This window comes from Arthrobotrys flagrans (genome assembly GCF_004000055.1).
Source record: "Arthrobotrys flagrans strain CBS H-5679 chromosome Unknown unitig_9, whole genome shotgun sequence".
Taxonomy (NCBI): Eukaryota; Fungi; Ascomycota; class Orbiliomycetes; order Orbiliales; family Orbiliaceae; genus Arthrobotrys; species Arthrobotrys flagrans.
This window is the reverse complement of record NW_027137551.1, coordinates 63,582-90,334: the sequence shown is the minus strand read 5'-3', so window position 1 is coordinate 90,334 and position 26,753 is coordinate 63,582. Positions and strand designations below refer to the sequence as shown.

Sequence of the window (26,753 nt, the reverse complement as noted above, 5' to 3'; positions counted from 1 at the left end):
CAAAGTACAACTTGAATCGATAGTACTGGTTTCGAGTCTTTTTAAAGCCTTTCACAGAATTGTAGCGATTTAGGAGATAGTGATACTATTTACTTCTCGATATAGCGTCGGATTTTTGACCTAATGACTATTAGAAGTATTATAGAAATATCGAATCAGTATTTGGGGTATAACTGGAGAAGAGAATAGTGGCGGACTCGGCTTCTGCTGAGGTTAGTACAGAACTGTTGCGGCCTTAAATGTTTGGCTGACTTATATCCTAGAAATCCTTTTTAGAAAGAAACCTGTTTTTTTCTAGAAGATATTTGACTTGTTCTGCTCGAGCTGGTATAGAGAAGGGGAGGATATATTTGGATTCGATAATCTTCCGAGCAACGTTTGCTACATGACTTCGAAAACTTAAAAGAAACTGTTTAATTTGTACTTGAACTGACTTTAGAAAAGGGGCCGAAGCAAGACTACGAGAGGCAAATATCTGCTCCCAGACATCCCGAACCTCTCTAGTGTCCGGGAATGGATTTTTTGTAATGCAATAGACATGGAGATCTATGCAAATAAGATTAAAATATTCGGTATATGTCGGTGGAATGTTCGTCGCCTTAGTTCGGTTTTTATGGGAACGACTTATGATCGAGGCTGTCTCGAGCAGTTCCGTACAACCCGATTGAGAAATGGATTGAGATGGTGTAATACTGGAGACCTTAGATGCTGCTCGGGTGGCTGTTGTTAGGTTTGAATCTGCTTATATTAGTTTAGTACGGGCCTATATGAAAATAAAAGAATTATTTAAATATTAACTTACTTGACCTTTCTAACAAACGACGTCCCGTCTTTTTCTCTAATTAATGTTGTTGAAATGTCGGAATTGTGGGTGACTCTATTAAAGTCTCTTGTGGTTTTGCTAGTTCTGCTGGTTTTGTTATAGGCTCTGTGTCTGCCTCTACCTGGCTTGCTAGTTCTGCTGGAGGCTCTGTATCCGCCTCTGCCGGATTGTTCAAAATAGCTTTAAAAAAAATTAGTTCCTATATAAAAGGTGAACAGAGAATGAAGACAGATCAGTACTCCGTTGGTCCTGGTCAGTGACAAGAACGGGCTGTTGTGTTTTAAGAAGTAATTGTATTAAATTTTCCCGAGATAAGTCTAAAAACTTCTCTGTTTCTACTGTAGAGGATGTGTCGACTTCCGAGGTTTCTGTATGGGTTGCTGGTAGTACTGCTGGTGCTAATTCCCGATGTGTCGCTTTTGCCCGGGCCTTAATTTGTTTTTTAGTAACTTTAGCACTTTTAGTCTGTGGCTTCCTAGGCATGACAGAGGCTTGTTCAGGTACTATACGTACTGGCTAATGATAGAGACTAAATTTTGAAGATTTAATAAAATGATAAAGATGTCTCGGTTCGATATCGACGTACAATAGAACTTTACGAATATCCTGATGATTGTTTAGGGAGAAATAGAAAAAGGGGCTAGATATCTTAATTTGATATGTGAAATGTGATATGTGATATCTTTTTTGAGTAGGATGTCAAAGCGCTGTGCAGATCCCAATCGGGTAATAATGTTCTCACCACTAAATTATCATCGCGAGCTTAGTATTCTATAAAAATACCACATATGGAAATGTTGATTGATTGAACTGCTAACCAGCGCAGTTCTGAAGTTTTTCCTAGCTGGGCCATGTAGGCCTCGAGCAGTTTTCATTCCAAATATATAAAATATATATATAGGGTCTAAAAATAACCCAATCTTTCAATACAATACAATCAAATAAAATCTAGGGTATTAAGCCAGGGTCGACGTGCTGGGGGTGGTGAATCAGCTCTACTAGCTCTGTGAAGGACCATAATTAAATATGCGGCCTTTAAATCTTGACAACGAATTAACTAAGTTAAAATATCTGTATTGGTATGCAAATGTATACTAGCAGGAACTATATTGGTCCCTCTACCAACTGTTGTGGCCGTTGTCACAGGTTCATTTTCTGGTAGATTATATTCTACCGTTTTATCCTCCGTGAATCTTCAGACCGACTTTGGCTCTTCACCGACCTGAAGAAGATCGTTGAAGAGTGATTTCAAACTAGCCAAAGTTGGCTGTTTGAGCAAACTAGTGAACTTGGCGACGTCTGCCGTATTATATCGGAAATCTGCTAAAGCAGTTAGCAAATTTCCGGCAACCAAAATACCAAGATTGGTATTTGGTTCGACTAACTAGCCTAGTACTAACCTCGGAGGGTTGTAAATAGTTCGGACCCGTTTCTTAGCCCGGTCTATAAATAAATTATATTAGTTTTGGATTTTGAAAAAAACCTAAGTAGGCAGGAAGGCCTGAACGGATCTCTGGGAGGCTTACCAAGTTCTTCCTGGTTTGGTTCTAGGTTAACTGAGAGTTCCAACTCTCTCTTCCTTGCCCTTTTAGGGACTTTTTGACCCAGATAAAGCTGATCAAGCGCTTTAATTGCTGCGTCAGGGTCCGCATCGGCACTATTAGTGATGGCATCCTCAATAGGAGCCCTAGCCTTTAAAATCTTGGCTTTTTCTTTCGACTTTAGCTTTTTGCCGAAGGCGGTTACCATCTCGTCAATGGCGCGAATCTTCGTCTCGCGGGCTCGTACAGCTGCTTTATAGTCATCGTCGTTATCTGGGTCAATGGTGGCGGGAAGGGGGTCATTAAGCTCTTTTGTAATATGAGCAAAATAAGGAAGAAGACGAACTTTTTCAAGAATCGCCGGCTAAACAATTCCAGTATCAGCCTTAGTTTTTGTGAAGACAGGCGGTGTCTGACTTTTGAGGATCTGTTCGACGTTTTTGCGTAATGCCAGCTATACTGGGTTAAAGCTGGCCCCAGATATTGAAAGTTCGGTTCGAATTTGATTAACTGTCTATGGTTGCGAGGAGGCCTTGAACTTGACTGTGCGGGAACTATAATCTCCGTCTGCCATCTTATATAATCAGGTGGGGGGGCTTTAATTTTGAGGTCTTGGTTTAAAATCTAGGTGATTTTGCAGGTTATGATATAGTTTTGGTGCGGAGATGTATGATTTCGGAAGAGAGATTTGTGAGGCTAACAGAATAAGTTTTGGTATTTTAAAAAAAAAGCTTCAGTTTATCATACATGATTAAAAAAATCTGAATATTGTTAACTATGCATGTATATATTGTATATTGCTTCAGGGGTACAGCCACGGGCTGCTGGAGTTATATACTGTGGAACATGGAAATGATAGCTTATGTTGAATCCTTAGGTTTTGGGAGGAGCTTATACAGCGCTGTAGAAGCTCTTATGCTGCTTCTCGCCCGACAGAACGATCTCATGTAGTATTTCTTAGCTTTATGCTTTTAATTAAATTAAAAAATCTGAATTCTGTTAGTTATGTATGTATATCCTGTATATTGCTTCAGGGGTACAGCCACGGGCTGCTGGAGCTATATACTGTGGAACATGGAAATGATAGCTTATGTTGAATTCTCAGGTTTTGGGAGGAGCTTATATAGCGCTGTAGAAGTTTTTATGCTGCTTCCCGCCCGACGGAACGATCTTACGTAGTATTCTTTACCTTTATACTTCTAATTAAAAACTTAGTTTTCTAGTTAAAGTAAATATTAATTTATAGAGTAAATATATCTGAAGGCCTCGCTAGCTTGCTTAGGTTTGGGAATTTTCTTTCTAGACTTTTTGAGGTCCTGTATCGGCCTCCTCCAGATCCTATAAATATACTAAAATAAAGATCGGAATGAATGTTGGGAATTGTGTTGTAGTGTTGTATTTTGAGATCGGTGAAGATCTATGATTAGCCTGCAATTACCGAATCTTTAGACTTCATATCTTGTTATACTCGTTTTTTATAATAAATCGGCAATATTATGTCTTTAGACCTTAGGAAACTGGCTAGGACTCTTAACGGCCTCTTTAAGTGTTGTATCTGCCCCCGAGCCCTATTTAGATCTTTTAAATGGTATGAAAAACACATTGAAACAGAACATCAATCCTTTATTTCTATATTATTAGAAAGCGGGGTAAATCAGACTATTATCTTTCAAGAAATACCGTTAGTAGACGCGAATAGTGCTGAGGAAGACCTGGATTACTCGGAAGCGACCTCGGAGAGCCCTCTTGTGCGAAATGACGAAATATTAGAAGATTTAAGTACTCGATAATCTAATTAACTAGAATCTTTTGTTCCTAGGCTGTCTCTTCTGGTTAAGGATGCAGGAGCCCCATTCGGTGCCTTCTTAGATCCGATAATCGCTCAGATGAAAAATAATCCATGGTTCCCTTTTACTAACTTAGAGAATTTTAAATTGGTAAAATGGTTTATCGAAGAAGATATTTCTCAAACGGTAATTAATCGGTATTTTAATTACGGGATAGGTTCAGGCGCTAGAAGTGTCGATGTAAAGTCATTCGAGTCTGCTTATAGCCTCCGTCAAATGATTCAGGAAATGGATGAAAGTCTTGGAATAAATTCATTCAAACAAGATGTATTTGATTTTGAAATTGAAGGCCATCTAGGATCGAAATATTTTTATTGAGATCCTATAGAAGTTATCGCGTATCTTTTGCGGCAACGTTCATACGCGCAGGAGATGCACTTCATACCTGAAAAAGTCTATAGTGAATCTGGAGAAAGACAATATACAGAACTATGGACAGCAGATTGGTGGTATAGCCAGCAGGAATCTTTACCGTCCGATTATAGCCTTGTATCGATCCTCTGTGCTTTTGACACGACCTATCTTACTAATTTCTCTGGTGACAAAAAGGCCTGGCTAATCTATCTTTCAATTGGTAATATCAACTCGAAATATCGAAATCAGCCTTTTAAGAACGCCTGGATGTTGTTCGCTTTGCTACCGATACCGCCCAAGAAGGGCCCGTTGCGGCCGTCGGAGAAGCGATTAATTGATTCAAAAATACAGAATCTTATAAGTCAAATCTTGGAACCTCTGAATATGTACCCTACGGGCTTACTTATGGGATGCGGAGATGGATATCAGCGAATATGTCATTTTCGTTTATGTGGATGGTTAGCAGATCATATGGAATATATTAATCTTCTTAGTATTATTCCTAAAGCCTGCCCTATCTGTACGGTACCGACTACGGCTCTCCAAGATTTCGATCAGGGCCTGGGATATCCTGTACGGGACTATAACTCTTATTCTGAACGATTAGATGATGGTGATGAGATTGGAAAAGCCCAATTACGTTTGAAGAGAGTGATAGGTTCGGCGGGGGCCTTCTTGGATCTGGGAATTACTGTAGCGGACCTATATAAGCCGGATCTCTTATACTGCATTTACTTAGGGATGATAAAACATCTTATGGAATGGATAATCAAATTTTTAAAAAAACATAAAAAATTACAATTCTTTAATCAGTGCTGGGCTTCTGCACCAGCCTATCCCGGATTCCAACCGTTCCGCAGAGGCTATACACAGGTCTCCTAGTGGTAAGGAAAAGAAATGAGATCGGTTGTTAAGATTCTTGTTGCGACTTTAGCGAGCGCTTTGAGGAATCTATCGAGCCTTGAGAGGCCTGTTTTCGCCTAGGCGATAAACTGTGTGAATGCTTTAATAAGTTTTGTTTTATATGCAACTTATCTTTTATATACTGAACAAATTTTTATAGATATGCAAAATTAGTTGCAAAGCTTTCATAATGGGAAAAATGTCTTCAGAGAATTTCGGGGGGCCCGAACGAGACTATAGCAGGCAGCTACAGGCATAGTAGGAGCGGTATCCAGTGATGAAGCTCTAGGTGAAAGTAGTGAAGACTCCTTAAAGGTTTTTGAAAATAGTAAGCTTACTTAGAAGTGTCTTCAGCCTTCTTCTTCTCCTGATCAGGGTTTTCTGGGAATTAACCGGGGCTAATAGCTATAGGACATTTTAATTTTATTAAAATGCATTTAATAACCCATTTTACTAATTCTATCAAAAAATTTAGTCAATTAAATGCTTGGTCAACAGAAGTAGGAAAGGCCTCGCATGTCGAACAGCTCAAAGAGGGATGGGCTTAATCTAATCACAGAGATGCATACGCTCAAATAATAGAACACAGATATCGAAAACATCAATTTAAAATGCGATTTCTTAATCTCGAATAATTAGTAAAAGAAAAGGAGAAGATTAATGGGTTTAAGGAGGTCTATTCAGATTCGTTACCGGCTAAAAAGCGGCGTGAATAGTACTGCAAGAATAGACTAGGAATTGATGGTATGTTTATTGATATTTATTTTCTAATATTTCTAATTACGCTGATTTAGTCTTAGTCGGCCCTGTAAAGGCTCGTGCGGAACCATATAGTACGCTATTAATTGAAGTTGCAAATTCAACTCAATTGCAATCTAAAGTAGTCTTAAAATCTTTAGAAAATAGGAGTAAATGGGTTACAATAGATTAGATTAAGCGTGAATACGCTGTATCGGACCTCAACTGGGCGTTATATGCCTATTTGAGAACCTTACCGGCCTCTTAGACATTTCTTTGATTAGACTTTCATCCTTTATCCTTAGCAGACTTTAGAGCGCAAGTATACAAGACCCTCGCGGTTCCGATTGAGGACTTTCAGCATAAAAATATTTTTATTAATCATGTTATTCGAACTAATTTAAACTAGCAAAAGAAAGGTCCTCGAAAGGACTTCATCATCTTCCAGAAGTCTCGTACGAGTCAATATAGAGATCTAAAAGGAAAAGTAGTAGCTAAGCTGGAATTGTTATTAATTGTCTATAATGCAATTAGTAATAAGACCTTTCAACTAGCTTTTGTTACTGAGCTCAAGCCATACGCTAGGGGAACTATACAGAGCCCTTATAATTTCGTTCGCCTCACCGAACATCCTTTAGTGGATTATAAAAAAGAAAACCATTAATCTTATCGAAATATTATTTTAATTCGAGCTATTTTGGGTTTGGCCCATTTAATCTCCTATGGGACCGGTTCATATCTTCTCAATACCCACATCGATCTCAATACCTGGAATGAGATTTATTCTTATAACGATAAAAATATAGATTCAGATATCGATATTGATAATGGATCTGATATTAAAGAAGAGGAATATTATTTTAAAGTTTAAATAGGGGGTTTATATAGGCCCATATCAGTTTTATTAAAGTACCGGGTGGCCCTATTAGGATGGAGCGCGATAGACTAAGATAGACCGCGATGGAGCGCGATGGAGCGCGATGGAGCGCGATGGAAAAGTGTTCCATCAGATAAAAGGGCTTTCATCTGATGGAATTAAGGAAATGTGTTTTTTTCCTGATGTATTTATACTGTATTTTATCAGCAGTACTTCGATAACGATTATCTGTGTATTATATTTCTAAATACGCGTAATAATAAGTATAGTTTTTATATAAAGGTAAACTCTTTATACACGTAGTGTAAGTTCTATAATTTTATACATTTAAGAAGTAGATGCTAATTTATATTAAGCACGGAGTGTTAAAGTTTTTCGCGCTTTTAAGTTGAGATATAGTTTTATTATTTATAATCTGTTAGCGCTTATAATCGTTTTCGGAGATTCTATTATATATCAGACTATAACTCTATAAGCGTATAAATATAGTACTAATACGCTAAATACCCTTTATGGCGTAGCTCTTAGTAGCCCTCTACCGTTATTAAATGACTATATTATCGCTAAAGCGATATAAAAGTTAATATTAGCAGACGGCACGTTTATGCTCCAGCTTATTTACCTTTCTGCTAACCTAGACGTACGGGATTTACAGAACTAGCTGGCTGTAGTTAACGTAGCTTTAATTATAGCTAATACAGCCTTAACTGCTTTTAATATAGTACTAGCAGCTGCTAATGCGGCTCTAGCAGCGCACAGAGGAGGTGCAGATAATAGAGCTAGTAGAACTAGTAACGCTAAAAGAGCAATAAATAAAAGTGTTATTTATGTTCAGGTTATCGTTGTGATTGACGCGATACAAGGTATTCTGGGCGGTATAGCTCCTCTGCCTACTTTACAAAATGTAATAGCGGAATTGACCTATTTATACGACCGTGCGAATACGTAGATTATAGCTTTAATTTCTAAACGGTACGTCAGCTAATTTAAAATAAATTTAAGATGTAAAATTATATATAAGCGAAAGACGCTGCCGTTAGAGGCGTAGTCTTTCCGTTTTAGTGTTTTAAGGGCCTTATTCTTCGTTCGTTTATTCTGCGCGGCTATTCGTTTTATTTGAGATTTTATGTAATATAAAGCAAAATAATATTCTTATTCTTTTAATCGAGTAAGCTTATGTGCGTAAAATAATAATTGTATGAGTTAGTCGATAGGGACTTAGTTAACGTATCTGTTAATAACTTCTTAGAGCTACGATGCTCTAATTTAAAGATGTTATTTCTTATCTTTTCTTTAATTTAGAAGTATTACAGATTATAATGTTTTGTCTTCTGTTGATTGTTATCTGTTGTGTTTATGGTTATAACGACAGTATTGTCTATATACAGAACTATAAGGGGTAAAAAGAGCGTTATCTACGATTAAAGCGATTTAAGGATTGAGAATAATAGCTTTTAAAGTTAAATTCCTTTAGTTTCTATATAATTAGAAGCTATTACTTCTGCTTTAGTTAAGGATTTCGTAATAACCGATTGCAGTTTATTACTTTATAAAATAATGCTATTTTTTAGTAAGTATACGTAGCTAGACGTTAACTTTCGTGTAATATCTTTTAGTCTATAGGTTTATATCTAATTTAAATTACTATATTTTTCTAGTAGTAGAAGTAGATCCTTCTCATCGACTATTTTACTATTATAATAGAGTAACTGCTTATAAGTGGTAGACAGGTACTAGTAAGTCTATATTACTACTTTCTAATATTTCTTCGTAGGCGTATGGGCATACTGCCCTAATTTTATAATCGTATATACTAAGTTAGGTCGGCTATTTTGTATAACGTAATTTAACGAGCTACATCAGGAAAAAAACATGTTTCCATCCTGCCATCCTAACAGGGGGGTTTCCATCGCGGTTTTTTCTGCTATGTGATTGGTTCAAGAAAAACCACAACAAAAATAAGCGAATTTTAAACCAATTATATAGCTTAAAAATATTGAGATGGCACAGGATGGAGCGCGATGGAAACTCCCCTGCTAAAATGGCAGGATGGAAACATGTTTTTTTCCTGATGTAATTATACTTTGATAGATTTCGTGATTTTCTTCGTTAAGTACGGGTTAGAAAGTATCCTTCGATAATTGTACGCTAGAATCTATAGAAGTCTATTTTAACTTGCTATTAAGCATGCTAAAACGATTTAAAATGTTTTTACAGTATTTTTTTAATCTATTTATAACGTTCTAGAAGTACGATTTTTTCGTATTTATAGACTTAAAAACCGTTTAGTTTCATTTATATTTTTGATTTCGTACATTTTCATCAGATACGCTTTCGTCTGCTGTATTATAGTTATATCTTTTAAGAAGATTAGGAAGTTATTAACGTATATAATTATAATTATGCTTTTGCAAAAGTACAAGCATTCATCTACTTCGCTTTTTATCATTTTGTATGAAAACTCTTCGCCTGTAAGCGTATTATTCAAGTCTTCGTTTTATAGGTATAGAGCCTATTTCAGGCCATATAATAACTTTAGCAGAAGTAGTGCTATAACTCCAGTTAACGCTTTATAATTTGCCGGTAAAGCGATAGATGTTCTCTTTTATAAAGGTAGAGAAGTATTTAGAAACGTTATTTTAATATTCAGCTAATAAACTTCTAAATCTAGAATCGCAGCAATCACTAGTAAGGCTCGTACGATACGTAAGTTAATAACTAGCGCATACGTTTCTATATAATAAATGCTATAGCGCTGTTCGTAGCCTTTTACTATCAATCTAGCTTTATATAATATTCCCGAATCTGTACGCTTTCTAGTAAAGACTTAGCGCGTATTTATTAATTTAATACCGTACGGTATCTCTGAAAGCGCAGTCTATATTTTATTATCGATAAGCGATTCTATTTCTTTTTAAATTACAGTTAGCTAGTCTTTTTTTTTTTTATTAGCTATAACTTTATCATAAGATTATAATAGATCGAGGTTAATTAAGGCATTTTCTGCGATTATAAAAACAGTAACTTTAATAGTCTTTACGTGCTATAAGTATCTGACCTTAGAGGATTAAGTAATCGTAGTATTGTTGCGATATACCGTATAAGGCGTAGTGCCGGGTCTATACGTACCGCTCTATAAATACAGGCGGATCTACGATGTATTGAGATCTAGACGATCGATCATCAATCATATATATATAGACCTACATACTTTCCAGCGTATTTACGAGCTGTAGAACTATTAATACGTTATTAGCATAACTTCTTGATTCTAGGAAGAGTATCTACTAACTAAGTATAACGTATTTTAGCTATTTTTATACTTTACTGTAGTATCTGTAGACTTTTATTGATCGTAATCTAAAAATCGCAAAGATTATTCCGCTTTTTAAACTTCCGATATAACGTTGTATAATATACCTTTTAGAATGCAATATCTACATCTGTTACCTTCCTAAGCAGATTTATTTTAGCTGCAAATAGCCGTAACTACCAGGTCTGGCTCGATAAAATTAAGTAGGTGCTAAAATCGCATATAAAGTATAGCTATAAGTTATTAAAGTTTATTATCGATACCTCTATAACGCTACCAGTTAGTATCTTAAGATCCTTATAAGATGCTAGGGAATAAGCTAGGGCCTCCCCGTCTATTACTAAAATAATAGATATTATAAACGTTAAACTGTTAAATAAGTATAAAGTAACTAAGTTATTCACTAACAATATTATATAAGAATTGATTTATAACGATATATATAATATCCTTACCAGCTTATCACCTAAAGCTATGATAGATCTACTTAAGGAAAAGTACAAATCTAATATCGAAAGCGCTATAAATATACTTAAAAATCGTCTTTTCTCCCTTACTATATAGCTGGAGAAATATAATATACATATAATTATTTCACATTATTTCGAAGTAGTTATACAGATATAAAAGGAAAGAAGCGATATCTTACCTTCTACCTTCTTATAATCAAGTCTCATTAATATTGCTAAAGGGGCATTAGACGAAATTAGAGATTAACATCTCAACATCTATACGATTATGTAGTTTTATACGATGAATGCTACTAATAAAACGATATATATAATCGAACGTTTAAGAGATTATATTTTTAAATAAATAATCTTATTTTATTATGGACGTAATACCTGTAAATATGAAAAGTCAGAAAAGAAGGATGCTAAACTTTAAGCCCCTTCTACGTCTACGCCGTTATTAGCTATGGATGCTATCGGTTTAATAATATATAAGAAAAATAAACGGAAGTTTAAATGCATAGTTAATTAAAATAATAGAATTAAGGAAGGTAGTATAAAGAAAAAAGTTTGCTTTAATACTAAAGAAAACGCAAGTTTTAGCTCTAGTACTGGGGGTATAATTCTTTAGAAGAAAAATAAGATAACCTATCCTCTATGTAGCACTTGTGGAGGTATAAGTTATTTAAAAAAACGTTATTTTGTTAAGCATTTAGAACTTAGACTTTTAAATTAAAGAATTAAGAAGAACGTTTCTTTTTATCTTATAATTTCTAAACTTTGTAACGTAATAATGGTATATAGAGTTAATATCAAAAAAAATACCTGTAAAGGTGCTTCTAAAGAATTATGGTATATAAACTTAAACGCAAGTGATTGAATCTGTAAGGATTACGATTTATTTATACTTAAAACTTATATTTCTTTCGATATAAAGAGAAAGATAAGGTTAGAAGATGATTTAATTATACTTACTTAGGGATATAGAACTCTTATTATAGAAACTAATATTACTATCTTAAAGGTATATGATATATTATACGCGCCTTAAATAGCTCTAAACCTATATTTTGTTAGAAAACTGTAGAAAAGAGGAATAGGCGTATATTTTACGCCTTAAAGTAATATCTTTAAGAAAGACGGTTTTATTATAGTATAGTTAATTTTCGATAAAGAAATAGGCTTCTATGTACTGAAAAGTAGTAGTGAATGCTGCGTACCTGAGAAGATACAAGATAGATCTTTTATTTTAGAAGTTATAATATTATTAGCGTATCGAGTAACTATAGATTATACTTTCTTAATTGAAGTTATGGAATTATTAAAATAGTATAGGAAACTAAGTTATATTGGTTAGAAAATAGTTCGCAGAAATATAATTTAAATTAAGGTTAAAGTATTTTTTAAGAAGTAGAGGAATCTAATTTACGAGCTATATTTTTTATCTAAAGCTAATATACGCTTAAATCTAGATTTTGCTATTTTTAAGAAGTCATATCCCTTAGAGCGTATATATATAGACATAGTAGGGCTATTTACAATAGCTTTACTATATAAACGTTATTTGGATTCTACAGCTAAATTATATTAACAAGCAAGATATATGTTTATAATCGTAGACGAGGCTATCTATTATAAATAAATAAGGTTTTTTATAAGTTATTCAAAATACTGAGTACGTTTTATTTAATTTATAATAATAATAGAATATAAATATAGTCGACAATCTAGAGTAATAGCTATATGCTTCGATAATACAAAAGAGTTTATATAGAAAGAAGTACAAATCTTTTGTGTAAAATATAGCATCGAAATTAAATCTTCCGCCCTATACGCATACGAGTAGAACAGTATAGCTGAGAGAGCAATGCGGACGCTACAAGAACTTACTACTACAATTCTAATAAAATCTAACTTACTAAAAGTATTCTAGCTAGAAGCTCTATCTGCAGCCTGTTTTACAAGCAACAAGCTAGTACCCCCCAAGCGGAAAAGAAAACAGACGTTTAAATCTTTAGAAAAATAACTTAATAGAAACCCTATCAATTATACCCGTATACACCTATTTAGCTATCTAGTATACGTTACAATACCTAAGGAGAAACGCAAGAAAATTCTTAGCCAACACAAAGCATAGAAAGGCATATTTCTAAAATATACTCATACCTTAAAATAGTATAAAGTCTAGAATATCTTAAAAAAGTACGTCTCTATAGTTAAAAACGTAGTATTCGTCGATAACTTTACTCTCGCACGAGAAAGCTATAAAGCATACTTCCTAAATTCCAGCTACTAGAAGAAGCCATACGTTGCCTTAGCCTTATTAGTACCTATACTTCCTAATCCGCAGGATATAGAGCTACAAAATAAGCTTAACGTTAGAGAAATATACGACGATAACTAATAATATATCAATACTATATTACCAGAAGGCTAACCTACTAAAAAGTTAAATTTTATAATAATAGTTAATATTTTACTTATTTAATAATAAGGAAAGCCAGATAACCCAATAATCATAAATAAAATAATTAACGATAAAACTGCTAAGGCTAGACAAGTAAAAAAGCAAGCCGCACTGCGACATAATAGAAGATTAAGAGAGATAGAGAAAATATATATGTTACATACTACAATTACTCAATCCTCTAAAGTCAGATACTTACAGTACGCAAGAATTATCGAGGTTATTACTTTTATAACTACAGAAGATACCTCAATTAACCTCGATCTACTACAATCTTATAATAAAGCTATAGCTAGTAAAGAAAAAGAAGGCTAGCTAGCTATAATTTAAAAAGAAATAAAATCGCTTATCAATAATAAAATATAAGCTGCGCTTTTAAAAGTACCGCACGGTATTAAACTAATAAATACGCGTTAAGTCTTCACTAAAAAGCGTATAAATTTGAAAATATTACATAAAACTAAATTAATAATAAAAGGCTACGAACAATGTTATAATATTTATTATATAGAAACGTATGCGCTAATTATTAACTTACGTACCGTACGAGCTTTACTAATAATTACTACAATTCTAGACTTAGAAGTTCACTAGCTAAATGTTAAAATAGTATTTCTAAATGTTTTTCTACTTTTATAAGAGAGAACACCTATTGCTCTACTAATAAGTTATAAAGCGTTAACTAAAATTATAACACTGCTTCTGCTAAAGTTATTATATGGCCTGAAACAGGCTTTATACCTATAAAACGAAGATTTAAATAATACGCTTATAAACGAAAAATTTCTATATAAAATAACAAGAAGCGAAGTAAATGAATATCTATACTTTTACAAAAGTATAATTATAATTATATACGTTGATGACTTTTTAATCTTTTTAAAAGATATAACTATGATATAGTAGACGAAAGTGTACCTGATGAAAATGTACGAAATTAAAAATATAAGTGAAGCTAAACGATTTTTAGGCTTATGAATACGAAAGAATTGTATTTTTAAGATATTATAAATAAATTAAGAAGAATACTGTAAAAGTATTCTAGATTATTTTAGTATGCTTAATAGTAAGTTAAGACAGACCTCTATGGATCTTAGCGTACGATTATCGAAGAATGCTTCCTGGCTTATATTTAATAAAGAAGATTACGAAATCTATTAAAGTATAATTAGCTCGTTAAATTACGCCGTACAAAGTAGCCAACCTGATTTAGTATATACGGTTATAAAGTTAGGGTAGTATGCCTATGCGCCTACGGAGGAATATTAAAAAGTAGTAATATAAGCTTACTAGTATTTATCTACTACTTACAAGCAGTTACTTTATTATAATAATAAAATGGTTAATGAGAAGGATCTACCTCTACTACTAGAGAGGTATAGTAATTCAGATTAAGCATAAATTTATAAACTAGAGGATATTACACGAAAGTCAACATCTAACTACGTGTACCTACTAAGAAGTAGTATTATTTTATGGAGCAGTAAATTACAATCAGTTATTGCGAAATCTTTAACTAAAGCAAAAGTAATAGCTTCTAATTATACAGGAACTAAAGGAATTTGGCTTTAAAAGTTGTTATCTTTAATTTTTGAATCGTTTTAACTGTAGATAACGCTCTTTTTACCTCCTACAGTTCTGTACATGGACAATACTACCGCCATAATCGTAAATACAACAGGTGGCAATTAATAGAAGATAAAGTATTATAATCTACAATACTTCTAGATTAAAGAAAAGATAAGGAATAATACTTTTAGATTAAAATATCATGGCTTTAAAAAGTTATTAGCGGATGCGTTAACTAAGTCCTTACCGATTAACTCGTATAACTATTATTTTACGCGCATAAACTTATTCGATTAAAAGAATGAGAATATTATTTTACTTTATATTACATAAAATCTCAGATAAAACAAATAGCCGCGCAGAATAAACGAACGAAGAATAAGGCCCTCAAAGCACTAAGGCGGAAAAGCTACGCCTTCAGCAGCAGCGTCTTTCGCTTACACATAATTTTGCATCCTAAATTTATTTTAAATTAACTAACGTACCGTCTAAGAATTAGAGCTATAACCTACGCATCCGCACGGCCGCGTAAATAGGCCAATTCCGCCATCATATTCTACAAAGTAGGCAGGGGAGCTGCACCGTCCGGAATACTTCGTGCTGCGTCAACTACAGCGATAATCTGAGCATAGATAGCACCCTCATCTACTACTCCTCCAGCACCACCAGCTTTACCAGCTCCACCACCTGCACCTCCTCCGTGCGCTGCTAGAGCCGCATTGGCAACTGCCAGTGCTATATTAGAAGCAGTTAAAGCTATATTAGCTGTAGTCAAAGCTACGTTAGCTACAGCCAGCTGGTTCTGCAGATCCCATACGTCTAAGTTGGCAAGAAGGTAGATAAGCTAAAATATAGGCGTGCCGTTTGCTAATATTAGGCCCCATACTGTTTCAGCGATAATACAGTTATTTGATAACAGTAGAGGGCTATTAAGAGCTACACCATAAAGGGTATTTAGCGTATTAATGCTATACCTATACACCTATAAAACTATAGTCTAATACATAACAAGATTTCCGGGAACGATTATAAGCGCTGGCAGATTATAGATAACAAAACTATATTCTGGTCTAGAAACGCGAAGAGCTTTAACGCTCCATACTTAATACAAATTAGCATCTACCTCTCAAACGCATAGAATTACAGAACTTACACCACGTGCATAAAAAGTTTACTTTTGTACAAGAACTGCACTTATTACTACGCGTATCCAGAGATATAATATACAGATAACCGTCATCGAAGCACTGCTGACAAAATACGACATAAATATATAATACCGGATTGACGAGAATAGCGTTCGCACGAATAAAGTGACTGGTAACAGCAATAAATATAATAATGCTATAAGGCTGTAAAGGTATAAAATAATATAATAGTAATAATGAAGCTAGGGCTATAAACGAAGCTGAAGATATGAAAGAATGGAAAGCAAATAAGGCGGATGATAGCTAGTTAAGTACTTCTTTTTTTCCAAAACAGCTCCAGATGTTTATACTAATTTTAAAGCTGTACAGTATAGCTCTAAGCTGGGGATATAGCATGAAATTTGGTAAATTGCATAATTGTAACAGACGCCCCTACAGCTCCAGAGCTACGTACGTCCTAGATTATGATTCTAGAATTATAAAGATTCCCATATGCAATAGCATGCATAGTGATTTACAATTGTTCGCTGTAAAGCATAAATCTACATTAATATAACAAGCGCTAGTAAGCGTATAGCCTAATCTAACATCCGTACGGAACAGTTGGTTCTATAGGCTACTATAGTAGTTATATTATTATAAAACGTTAAAGCGTACTGCTATAAACGCAACAATTCTATACTTTATAATTGAGAGATTACGCGCCTTTTATAACTAAGTGGCTTTATACTACGAACTGCGCAAGCACTACGATTAAATGAAACTATAACAGGTTAAATATAATGAGGCATTGAAGTTACTACAGCTTGTGCCGTAGATCCTGCTAGATTGTAATTATGCGAAGTTACAAGATACATCGTAATACAGTGATTTTTACTGTCTACGCCTTATATACGAGCTGGGGTGTTGCGATATACCGTATAAGGCGTAGTGCCGGGTCTATACGTACCGCTCTATAAATACAGGCGGATCTACGATGTGTTGGGATCTAGACGATCGATCATCAATCATACATATACAGACCTACATACTTTCCAGCGTACTTACGAGCTGTAGAACCATTAACAAGTACTATTAAAGATTCTTAAGAGGCCGATGCATCTTCCCCCCTTTTCTTTTATTCTGAACTTGATACTCTTAATTAAATTATTAATTTCTTATTTATTTAATGATATTATAATCTTATATATATCTTTCCTGTTACGAAACGTACAGTCTGGTTCTTATAAAATATCCGACTGAAAAATTTAATGTTTATTGTGATTTTTTTAACTATATTTTTATTATCTTAGATAGTCGTATACAGTGCCTCCGTAGATCCGAATAAGACGCGTCTGATAAAGATTATTTTTGAGATAGAAACCGTTTCTTAGAATATAAATTATTTTTTAAAATAGAAACTACTCCATCTAATGTAAGCTCTTCTTAAAATAAAACGAGCTTCTTAGAATGGAAAGGGCTTCTTAAGATAAAAAGAGCTCCTTAGAATAAAAAGGGCTTCTTAGAATGGAAGGGCTCTACCCGAAAGGCAGGTTTCTATTTTGCCTATCTTGCCCATCTTGCCTTAGGATGGGCAGGATGGAGCAGGATGGAAATGTGTTTTTTTCCTGATGAAGAAAATCATCAATTTTATCGAAATATTATTTTAATTCGAGCTATTTTAGATCTGACCTATTTAATCTTCTATAAGACTAATTTATATCTTCTTAATATTTATATCGATCTTAATACCTGGAATGAGATTTATTCTTATAACGATAAAAATATAGATTTAAATATTAATATTGATAATAGATCTAATATTGAAGAAGAGGAATATTATTTTGAAGTTTAAATAGGGGGTTTGTATAGGCCCGTGTTAGTTTTATTAGAGTGCCGAATGGCCCTATTAGGATAGAGCGCGATGGACTGAAATAGATTGCGATAAAGCGCGATAAAACGCGATGAAGCGCGATGAAAAAATGTTCTATCGAATGAAAGGGCTTCTATCCGATAGAATTAAAGAAATGTGTTTTTTTCCTGATGTCTATTCACCCGAATACTGATCCTTCCACTGAGAGCTCTGAATATATAGAGTTGAGAAACAAAGCATAGTGCTAAGCTATTTTGGGACAGGTGTAACAATAACCTAATTTGTTGGGGCTTAGAGTCGCATAAGATATCTCGGCGGTTCCACAAACTCATTGAAGAGAAAACTACTTGTGACGTAGGTTGTGAGCCACAAACGCCGAAATACTGAAGGCTGTGCAACGCCACTATCACTATGCCAAACCTAATTAGCTTCCACAGGAGAATATTTTCTGCTAGCTAGACCATAACGGGCGAAATTTGTACTATTCAGGCCCGCCCTTTAGTCGACATCTCCGAATATCCATTAGCTAGACTATAACGAGTGAAAAAAGAACCGCTAGTCTGAAACTACTCAACATTCTTCGAAGTGGTGTTTTCAAATGAAACTGGGGTAAGACTTTTCATCGAAAACGATGGAGTAAATCAAGTCTCTGATATTTGGAAAATCCGATATTCGACATGTCAAAAGAAATTAATATATACGATACAGAAGTTTAATCTCCTTTGTTTAGAAGTTACTCGAGGCGAACCGAAACTAACACCCCAGGTTTAGGAAGCCTCCTTAATATCTTTTATCAGAATGTCTTCCGGAACTACCCTTTTCTCAGTCCTGAGTATGCGATTGTGAGGTACCCTAAGCATATCAAACTCTCCTACAACCGAATGGAAAGACGTCGTCAGGCCTGTTATAATTACGGCTGTATATAAGTCCCGCGGGATGCCATCGACACTATTCGAATAAACCAACATCAACAATCGTTTCGTTCCTTACACTCCCTGGTGGAGCATAATTCTCCTTCTAGCTGGCTTAGAAGTTTTTCATTTCGTATCTAGATATCCTCTTGTTCGTCATTTTTTCAATCTTCTACTCTGGCTAGCTGGACTAGCAATACGCCCCGTCTTCAACGCGTCAAAAAAAAAAAAATGTTGCTGAAAGCGTTAGTTTCTGCTTTTTTGGTGTCTAGCCTCCTTGGCCGAGCATCAGCAGCTCCGATAATACCTCCAAAAAAACCGGATAACTACCGAGCCTTGGAACCTGGCGAATGGAATATCCCGGAAGGATATCGTGAGTTGACACTGATGCTGGAGGAGGAAGCCCATCCGCATCTGCGAAAGAGAGCAGATGATCCTTCAAGGCTAAAGCTCCAGGAGGAAATCGAGCTTATATTCAGACCTCAAAAGCCAAATCGTAAGTAATTAATTGTGGCATCGATATCGTGAATTGAAGGAGTCCCGTAATATTAATTTTATTGCTACGATAGCCAATCAAAAGCGAGACAAGCCCGACATCGAAGGAATGACCGATGCAGAGTTTACGGACTACCTCGCCAGCATCAAAGCTAAGCCTTATTCCTGGGCCGAAGATGTCAAAGCGCATCCTATCATCAAATATGACGATTTTAAAACATGGGTCAAAGGAGAAATCGACCTGAGCAAACTTGGAAACAACAGCATAAAACTAGAATTTTTGAGTGATTCTGCTGGTGGAATCGTCATGGAAGAATGGAAGCTTAATCCACAGGATAAAAAAGATTACTTTTTCTTGATCGTTGACGCTCCATCCGTCGAAAATCCCGATATTATAAGGGCAACACCTATCCAAATTCAAAGTGTTGCCGTGGATGGCACAGTCGTTACTTTAGAAGCATACCCAATGGCATGGGACGTCGTGGGCGAGCTCGATATTAACATCTACAGTGATAAGCCTAAAGCTAGCACAGGACTCGCCAAGAGGTTGGACTTTAAACCTGGATTTGCCCTCGATGTCCACTTTAATGACCGCCAAAAAGCCGAGATACCACTGTTCAAATTCCCTCCCTTGGGCTTTAATCCATGGCCAGATGCCAAAATTCCGAAAACAGATATCAAAGTCGCAGGCAACGTCGAGCTCACATGTGTTGAGTGCCACACAGCCGGCAGAGTCGAATTTGGAGCCCGTTTCCGAACTAGTTGGTGGTGGGTTAAGGAGGCTTCCGTGCACTTCTCTGCGAAGGACTTGAAATCAGTAACCGATATCCAAGCGAAAGTCGAAATCGAAGGTTCAAAAGAATGGAAAAAGGAACTGACGAGTATACCGCTCTCGCCATTCGCCATACCGGGCATCCTCAACTTTGGCCCTGAGCTTACCTTTTCTGTCGTCAAAACGCTGAAGGCATCAGGAGCATTCACAGTCGGCGCTAGAGTTGAGTCTACGCTCAACACCGAGTTTAACTTCGATCTTGCAAACGTTCTCGCATTCGACCCTTCAACAATCAAAGGTCCCGAAGTTAATGTAGGAGCCTACCTGAAAGATGCGAAGGTGAAAGTTGTAGGCGAGGCCGCATTCATCACTGCTGTTGGGGTTTCGGCCAAAATTCTCGGTTCCGGCATGAACAGCGACATCGAGCTTCTCCTTCCGAAGTTTCAATATGAAATAGAAGCTGGATACTCGAAAGGACAGTTTTGCGACGGCTTTGAGGGTATGACGGAGGAGAAAAAGGCAGCACTTGCCAAAAACCTTGCCAACCAGGCTCCGAATAACACCGTTGAAATCGACACCATAAAGGAATTGGGTATATCCCTAAAGCCTAGTCTCGGTTTCCAGGTGAAACTTACTGGTATCGAAGCAACAGGCTGGCTTGGAGATTTGATACCACAGAAAGCTGACTGGGAGCCAGAGTTTCTGAATCAAATGTGGCCGATGGGAGCGGAATGCGGGCCAATAACAGGCTGGGATAAAACGTGGAAATTGAAAGACGGAGTTCCCAGCCCCAGGCAGCTAGAAGTCAACAAAGTTTTGGAAGATAATCAGAAAATAGAAAAACAAAAGGCTGAATTTCGCCGAAAGAGCTTCAAAATTGGACCCTGGAAGAAACGGAAAAATGGACGGCCAAATTTCGGAGACATCGTGCCGGAGGTCACCTTTGATTACAGAACAGTGGACGTCGAAAAGGCTGTCAATGAGCTGGTTGAGGAAGACGTCGAAGTTACAGCGCAAGTCGAGGCTGATGGTCAACTTAGGAACGTTACACAGACGGTGAAACAGACATTGAAGAAGCAAGTAAAAAAAATAGTACAAGAGAAACAAAAATTCTGGACCTTAACAAACCCTACTAAGGGTGTGCTTGTTGAACTGAAGAACCGTGCTGGAGTGCAGACGTTCTCATCAGTTTCTGGAAATATGCATGAGTTTGCTGGGTTGCTGGGCTGTAAGTTACAGACCAAGGATGAAAGGACAGGCAAGATGATAACCTTCCTTGCTTGTATGACGGACGATCCATATCTTAAAAGCAAAACATTTTGTCCTTACGATGAAACTAATAGGAGACTAGAAAAGATGCTAAAGGAAGACGGATTTCCAGGCCTTTGTCAGTCTCGACGGATATACGATGCGAAAGATTGGATAGAATAAAAAAGGAAAGCCTAAGTGGACGATATGACCCTACTACTGAGATAGGAAAAATATGTCTAGTTAATTTACCGGATTACCACATATATATTAAAGTTCTGTTAGCATGTTTATCTTTGACATCTACGTTCGCGCCTTGATCCATGAGCAGCAACAAATACGATCTGCCCATGACTTGTTTCCACGGCAATAAGAACATGGCGGCGCTTGTTGTCCCTCGCATCGATATTCTTACTCGACGGAGTTCATTACTTCATCTGCGACGGGTTCTGGACGCCTGATTCAATTGGTTATTACATTTCGTTATTTTCCATCAGTTGGTGTATCAGTATCACCATAGTCAGAAATTTCTTGAGTTGTATCCCCGAACTGAAAACGTACCATGAATCAACTATCCTCAACGCCTGCTCAAAACACCACTAAGAAAACAAGAGCCCATCATTACGGAACCAAAGACACCGCCTGAATGCCTCGCAAGGTTTTATACGTTGATGCCCTCAGCTCTACTAAATAATCGCACGACTTCGCCCGAGGTCATATTCGGCCCCCACTGCCATCTCTGTTTCTTACGTACGAAGTCGAGCTCCTCCTCTTGAGTTGGAAAGAGATCCACTTCGACAGCGGTAATAGCTGACGACATTTGACCTATACTTGCTCCATCTCTGGACGGCGAGATTGTTTTTGACGGTCCTTCGGCATCTGCCTGCTCGATTGACCCCGGGTACTCATCTTCTCCAACAACTGAAATCTTGGACCTTCCTGTGGAATTCCTCAAAGTATCCGTGTCCATTGTTGGTTCGCGACCCCAGAGCAATATGAGGTCGAAGAGCATTCTCCGTTTGTTGTCATCAATCCACGATTTCCCAGGATTGACGCACGAAAGAATTCTGCTGGCGTGTAACAACATTGCAGTGGGGCTTCCGTGCCAAATTTTCGTCCTCATATACCCCAATCTCTCGAGTTTGGGATTCCGTAATCGTTCCCACGGAGATGACAAAAAGTCGCCCCGCAAGTATACCTCGTAGGCACCTCCGGGGCATCGCAGGTCGAAAGACTCGTCCAGGAGTCCCTTCTTCGCTAGGTGGGCTCTGTACATATCGCCTGTCGGCACTGCCCTCGGCCGCGGTTTACCCTGTCTCAACAACTCCTCTCTCTCCTCGAAATCTACTCTTTCGAAATCCAAAAACCATTCCAGGTCAACAGGCAGAAAGATGCAGAGCGGGTGAGGCCTGTCAAAGTTGAAATGGCAATTCTTACACAAGGGAATCGCGTTGTCAATGTCGCTTGAGCTTGAGAACGGCAATATACCCCTCTCGTGCGTAATCGTAAACTAATATATTCGGTGGTTTGAACTTGGAGTTAGCATACTCTGCAACTTTAGCTTTCCATCATCTGGTGTAAGGTTGTCTGAAGTGATGTCGAACCCACCTCTGGATCGGCTTTTGCGAAAACATGAGCGATATCGACAACGCCCTCGCTGTATGGTTGTTCGCATAACCAACAAAGGTTGTGATACATCTTCTTGACTCTATTTTTGTTCCCATCGGTAAAACCTGCCCCCGACGAGGCAACAGATATGCCGCTTTCCGTCGAATGAAGGCTGTCAGATCGTGTATATTTCCTTGAAGGTGTTGACGTTCCCGACCGAGATCGGTTGGAGGAGGTGCGGGACCGGTTGGAGGATGTGCGGGATGTGCGAGAGGTCGAGCGAGAGTCCGATCGGTGGAAAACGGGAATATTTTGGTCCTCGAAATATATCTCCTCTTTCTCAGTCACTTCTTCTACCGTTCCAGAAATCACACTCCTTCTCCTAAACAGGATTCGGCTTGTGCTGCCCTCGGCATCTACGTTTTCCATAACCCTTTTGGATGGTCGGGGTGTGATGTCGCTATCGTCTTGGTGCACCATCTTGCTTCTTCTGAACTGATATCTGAATAGGTTCACAGGTCGGTTTTCTAAATCTTCGCAAATTTTTGGCGTCTGTGAATCGTGTTCATCCTTCCCTTCTGGGTCTGGCAGGATCTATTTCAAACGCAAGGCTTTCTATTTTGTTTATGATTACCAGGGTATAGCCCGTTGCCATGGAAACGGTGTAACCTAGTAACGCTTTTGCGACGTCAAAAATCATCGTGTTGTCTCAAAGACAACGCTCGATAATTCCTCGACCTGCACGCGCAATTTTCAATGTGACACTTCGCATATATATGCGATTGTGGACACCTTCGAACCCATATGACATTTTGCATATACGAAGTGTGCACTGTATACGCTATAGTACATGTGGCATCCTGCACATGCGAAGTGTATCACTTCGAGCATTATGAAATTGTTTTTTCAATTGGGGTACTCGCATTTGCAACTGTAGAACATATTCGCGCATACGAGCCGAACTTCGTATTCTCACATCCGCGACTTAGCATGCGACGTCTTGTCTTTGATGTTCGAACATCGCATTTGCTTACCAGCGGAGGCAGAGCCGGGGTTGTGGTGAAAGCTTCCACAAACCTGAATACGATGACCTATAGCTAACCCTCTTCACCTCTCTATTTTCTTTTCCCTCTCGCTCTCATCTTCTCCCTTTTCTCCCTCCCTTCCTTCCTCCCTTCATTCCTTTCTTTCATTCCTTTTATTTATCTATTTTTTCTTACTGGCTTTCCCGGCATATGCAGCTACGCTATTTGGTTCGGCCGGGTGAACAGAGTTGCTATCTCACGCGAATTACAGCTAACAGGTAGCCCGAGGACCTTATAGGAGACCATCATGATTTCTTTTAGATTTATTTCAATTTTTTGTGAAATTTGCCCTTCCCTAATTCTAAACTATACATATTGACCTTCCAAATAAAGAGTAATATCAAAATTCTTTAGTTGTTTTATCAAGATAAATAAGCGTATACTGGAGAGCGCAGGAAAAATATCAGAGCTCCAAGGCCCCATTTATCCGAATACTTCCCTCTAACCTCCTTGTAAGACAATTCTAAAACCTTCACCAACTACTTTAAGGATTTCCACAGAATATCCGAAGAACCTGATTCGCAGTAAACGACGGCCCCCACTTCTAACTAGAAGAATCCGGAACCCCATCATAATCCGTCGCTGAAGAGGCGTCATCTACCTATGATGTATCACCCCGAGTCCTTGCCTCCGATTTATTCTCCGATTCCTGTTTCGATACACGGCTCTTCGTAGAGACTGACTTTGAAGTTCCAAAATTCGACGCGACAGTCTGGTCAACAGCCTGTGGCACTATTCCATTATCGTCCAAAAAGGGTTCTTTTTTCCTTGCTCGCGCTATCGCATAGAGTGTGTCGAGTGTCTCCTCTGATATCCATTTTGTATCATCTACACATGCCAATGCCTGAAGTGCATGGACATTGCGGTAGGGCTACCGTGCCATATGCGGGGTTCGTCATATTTCCCTAGTGGAATAGGGTGTTGCCGGGTACCCAAGATATCTTCCCGAATATAAGCTTGGTATAGTCCTCCTGGCAGATCCGAATCCTCCAAATTATTTAAATATTTCTCTTCCACACAGGTCGGCCGGCTGTTGAGTAGATGGGCTCTGTATTGGTCACCAGAAGGCAATAAGCGACGCCGAATTGTACCTTGTGCATTTTCACTCCGTTCACGGAAATCCTGTTCCTCAACATCGAGGAAATACTGTAGGTCGGCGGGTAGAATGATGACTTGGGGTCGTACTGAGTCGAATCCGTCGTGGCAGCGTTTACACAGCGGGATGGCATTCGCTTTATCTCCTCTATGGCTAAAGGGGACAATTCCTCGGGAAGATATATCATGAAACTATTGGACCCATGAAGGTTAGTTTCTGAAAGAGCCTGATATTAAACGTTCTAGGAAAAACATAGAACTCACGCCAGGATCCTTCCTCGCAATCACATGACGAACATCCAAGTTTGTCCGCTGGTTTCCACATATCCAGCAACTCTCTTCAGAGAGCTGCTCCACATCCCACTTCGTCCTGTCCGAAAATTTGCTCTTATCAGACGCCACCGACCCTCTGGAGCTTGTCGTTTCACGGCTGTGGCTGGAACTCTGGCTTTTAATGCTGTCGGACGCTGCTGATACCGAATTCGTCTCCGAAGGCTGCCTTCTCCTTCTGAATTTACTCTTTGCGTTTGTTTCCGGTCCAGTATGGCTTCGACGTCTTTTTTGGCTTGAAGTGTCGGAATCTGTTTCTCTAGCAGCTGGCGGCTGATAGATCTCAAACTGTAATGTCGAAATTTCGTCTTTGTGTACTACACCTAGTGAGCGACTTAGTTGACTTAAAGGTGTAGATGCGAAATTTGGTCCTGAAGGCGGAGGTGCTGTATTCAATATCTCTCTGGCGCCTCGGCCTTGGTGTTGGATCATCGTCTGCTGGCTGCATCTGACCCTAGTCTCGTCACAAGATCTGACCTCTGTTGAACTGAAATGATCGTTGAAGCGTAGAAATATTGACCTCAAGGTTGTAGATAAATACGTCGCCGAAAAAAAGGTTCGGTTTGAAACGACATCAGTTCGTTTGGGGATGTTTCGAAAGCTGCGTGAAAGCCGTGGTCGCTTTGTTGTTGTTGGAAGTCATGCTTTTAGCACATCACGTGTTTACCTGATTATGTAATTAGTCTACTCTTGGCAGCTATCTGGCCTATTTCACCGTCTACAGGCTTCGGTGGATTCTAGGGGAGATTAAAAATCTAATAGGAGAACACAGTTTTTCAACAGGTTATGAGCCCGGTTTAGCAATAAAACAAACAAAATATATCTTATTATAAATTAACTTCTTTACTTAAAAATCGAAATCATATCTCGATTAAAAAGAATAAAAATTACTTAAAAATGTCTACTTAAAATATTTAAACAAACGAAACCTTCGAGACCGTATTTCGCTATTCTAAATGGGGAGAATGTGTGCGCCTTACGGTCACTAATTTCTTTTAGTGGGAATCTCAAGCAGTCTGTATTCTAAAAACGGCACTGCTATATAAATATGTTGTCGGTGAGGATCTAGAGCCAACGAAGATGATTTACGTTATTTTACCAGTGATGTCAGAATTAACTTCAACAACGGCATCTTAAGCAGGACCGTTAACTAGACGCGGTTAAGAACTAAACGAAGACGAACTGTTTACTATAGACAACGAAGGCGTTGTTCGACGAGGTCAAGTAGTGAAAATTGACATAAATCGACGTATCTAAATTGAATAAATAAACCCAGCTTATAAAGAATGGGAAAAGAGAGCGAGTGAAGCTTACGGTTTATTGGT

The 26,753-nt window shown here is 37.5% G+C and overlaps 5 protein-coding genes across 5 annotated transcripts; 1 reads left to right on the top strand and 4 right to left on the bottom strand.

Annotated features, from left to right (window-relative positions):
- Positions 1–2,018: 2,018 nt before the first annotated feature.
- Positions 2,019–2,572, bottom strand: DFL_005417 (uncharacterized protein; the record flags this gene model as incomplete). Its single annotated transcript, XM_067634675.1, has 2 exons — positions 2,019–2,143; positions 2,350–2,572. 2 exons carry the CDS (start codon positions 2,570–2,572, stop codon positions 2,019–2,021), a joined length of 348 nt encoding a protein of 115 aa, XP_067489181.1.
- Positions 2,573–15,440: 12,868 nt separating this feature from the next.
- On the bottom strand, positions 15,441–15,699 carry DFL_005416 (uncharacterized protein; the record flags this gene model as incomplete). The annotated part of the gene is made up of 2 exons (XM_067634674.1): positions 15,441–15,619; positions 15,675–15,699. The coding sequence occupies 2 exons, from the start codon at positions 15,697–15,699 to the stop codon at positions 15,441–15,443; spliced, it is 204 nt and encodes a 67-aa protein (XP_067489180.1).
- Positions 15,700–19,026: 3,327 nt separating this feature from the next.
- DFL_005415 (uncharacterized protein) lies at positions 19,027–21,493 on the top strand (the record flags this gene model as incomplete). Its single annotated transcript, XM_067634673.1, has 2 exons — positions 19,027–19,291; positions 19,365–21,493. The coding sequence occupies 2 exons, from the start codon at positions 19,027–19,029 to the stop codon at positions 21,491–21,493; spliced, it is 2,394 nt and encodes a 797-aa protein (XP_067489179.1).
- A 478-nt stretch (positions 21,494–21,971) lies between these two features.
- On the bottom strand, positions 21,972–23,398 carry DFL_005414 (uncharacterized protein; the record flags this gene model as incomplete). The annotated part of the gene is made up of 2 exons (XM_067634672.1): positions 21,972–22,820; positions 22,919–23,398. The coding sequence occupies 2 exons, from the start codon at positions 23,396–23,398 to the stop codon at positions 21,972–21,974; spliced, it is 1,329 nt and encodes a 442-aa protein (XP_067489178.1).
- Positions 23,399–24,831: 1,433 nt separating this feature from the next.
- DFL_005413 (uncharacterized protein) lies at positions 24,832–25,860 on the bottom strand (the record flags this gene model as incomplete). Its single annotated transcript, XM_067634671.1, has 2 exons — positions 24,832–25,290; positions 25,363–25,860. 2 exons carry the CDS (start codon positions 25,858–25,860, stop codon positions 24,832–24,834), a joined length of 957 nt encoding a protein of 318 aa, XP_067489177.1.
- Between the last annotated feature and the right edge of the window lie 893 nt (positions 25,861–26,753).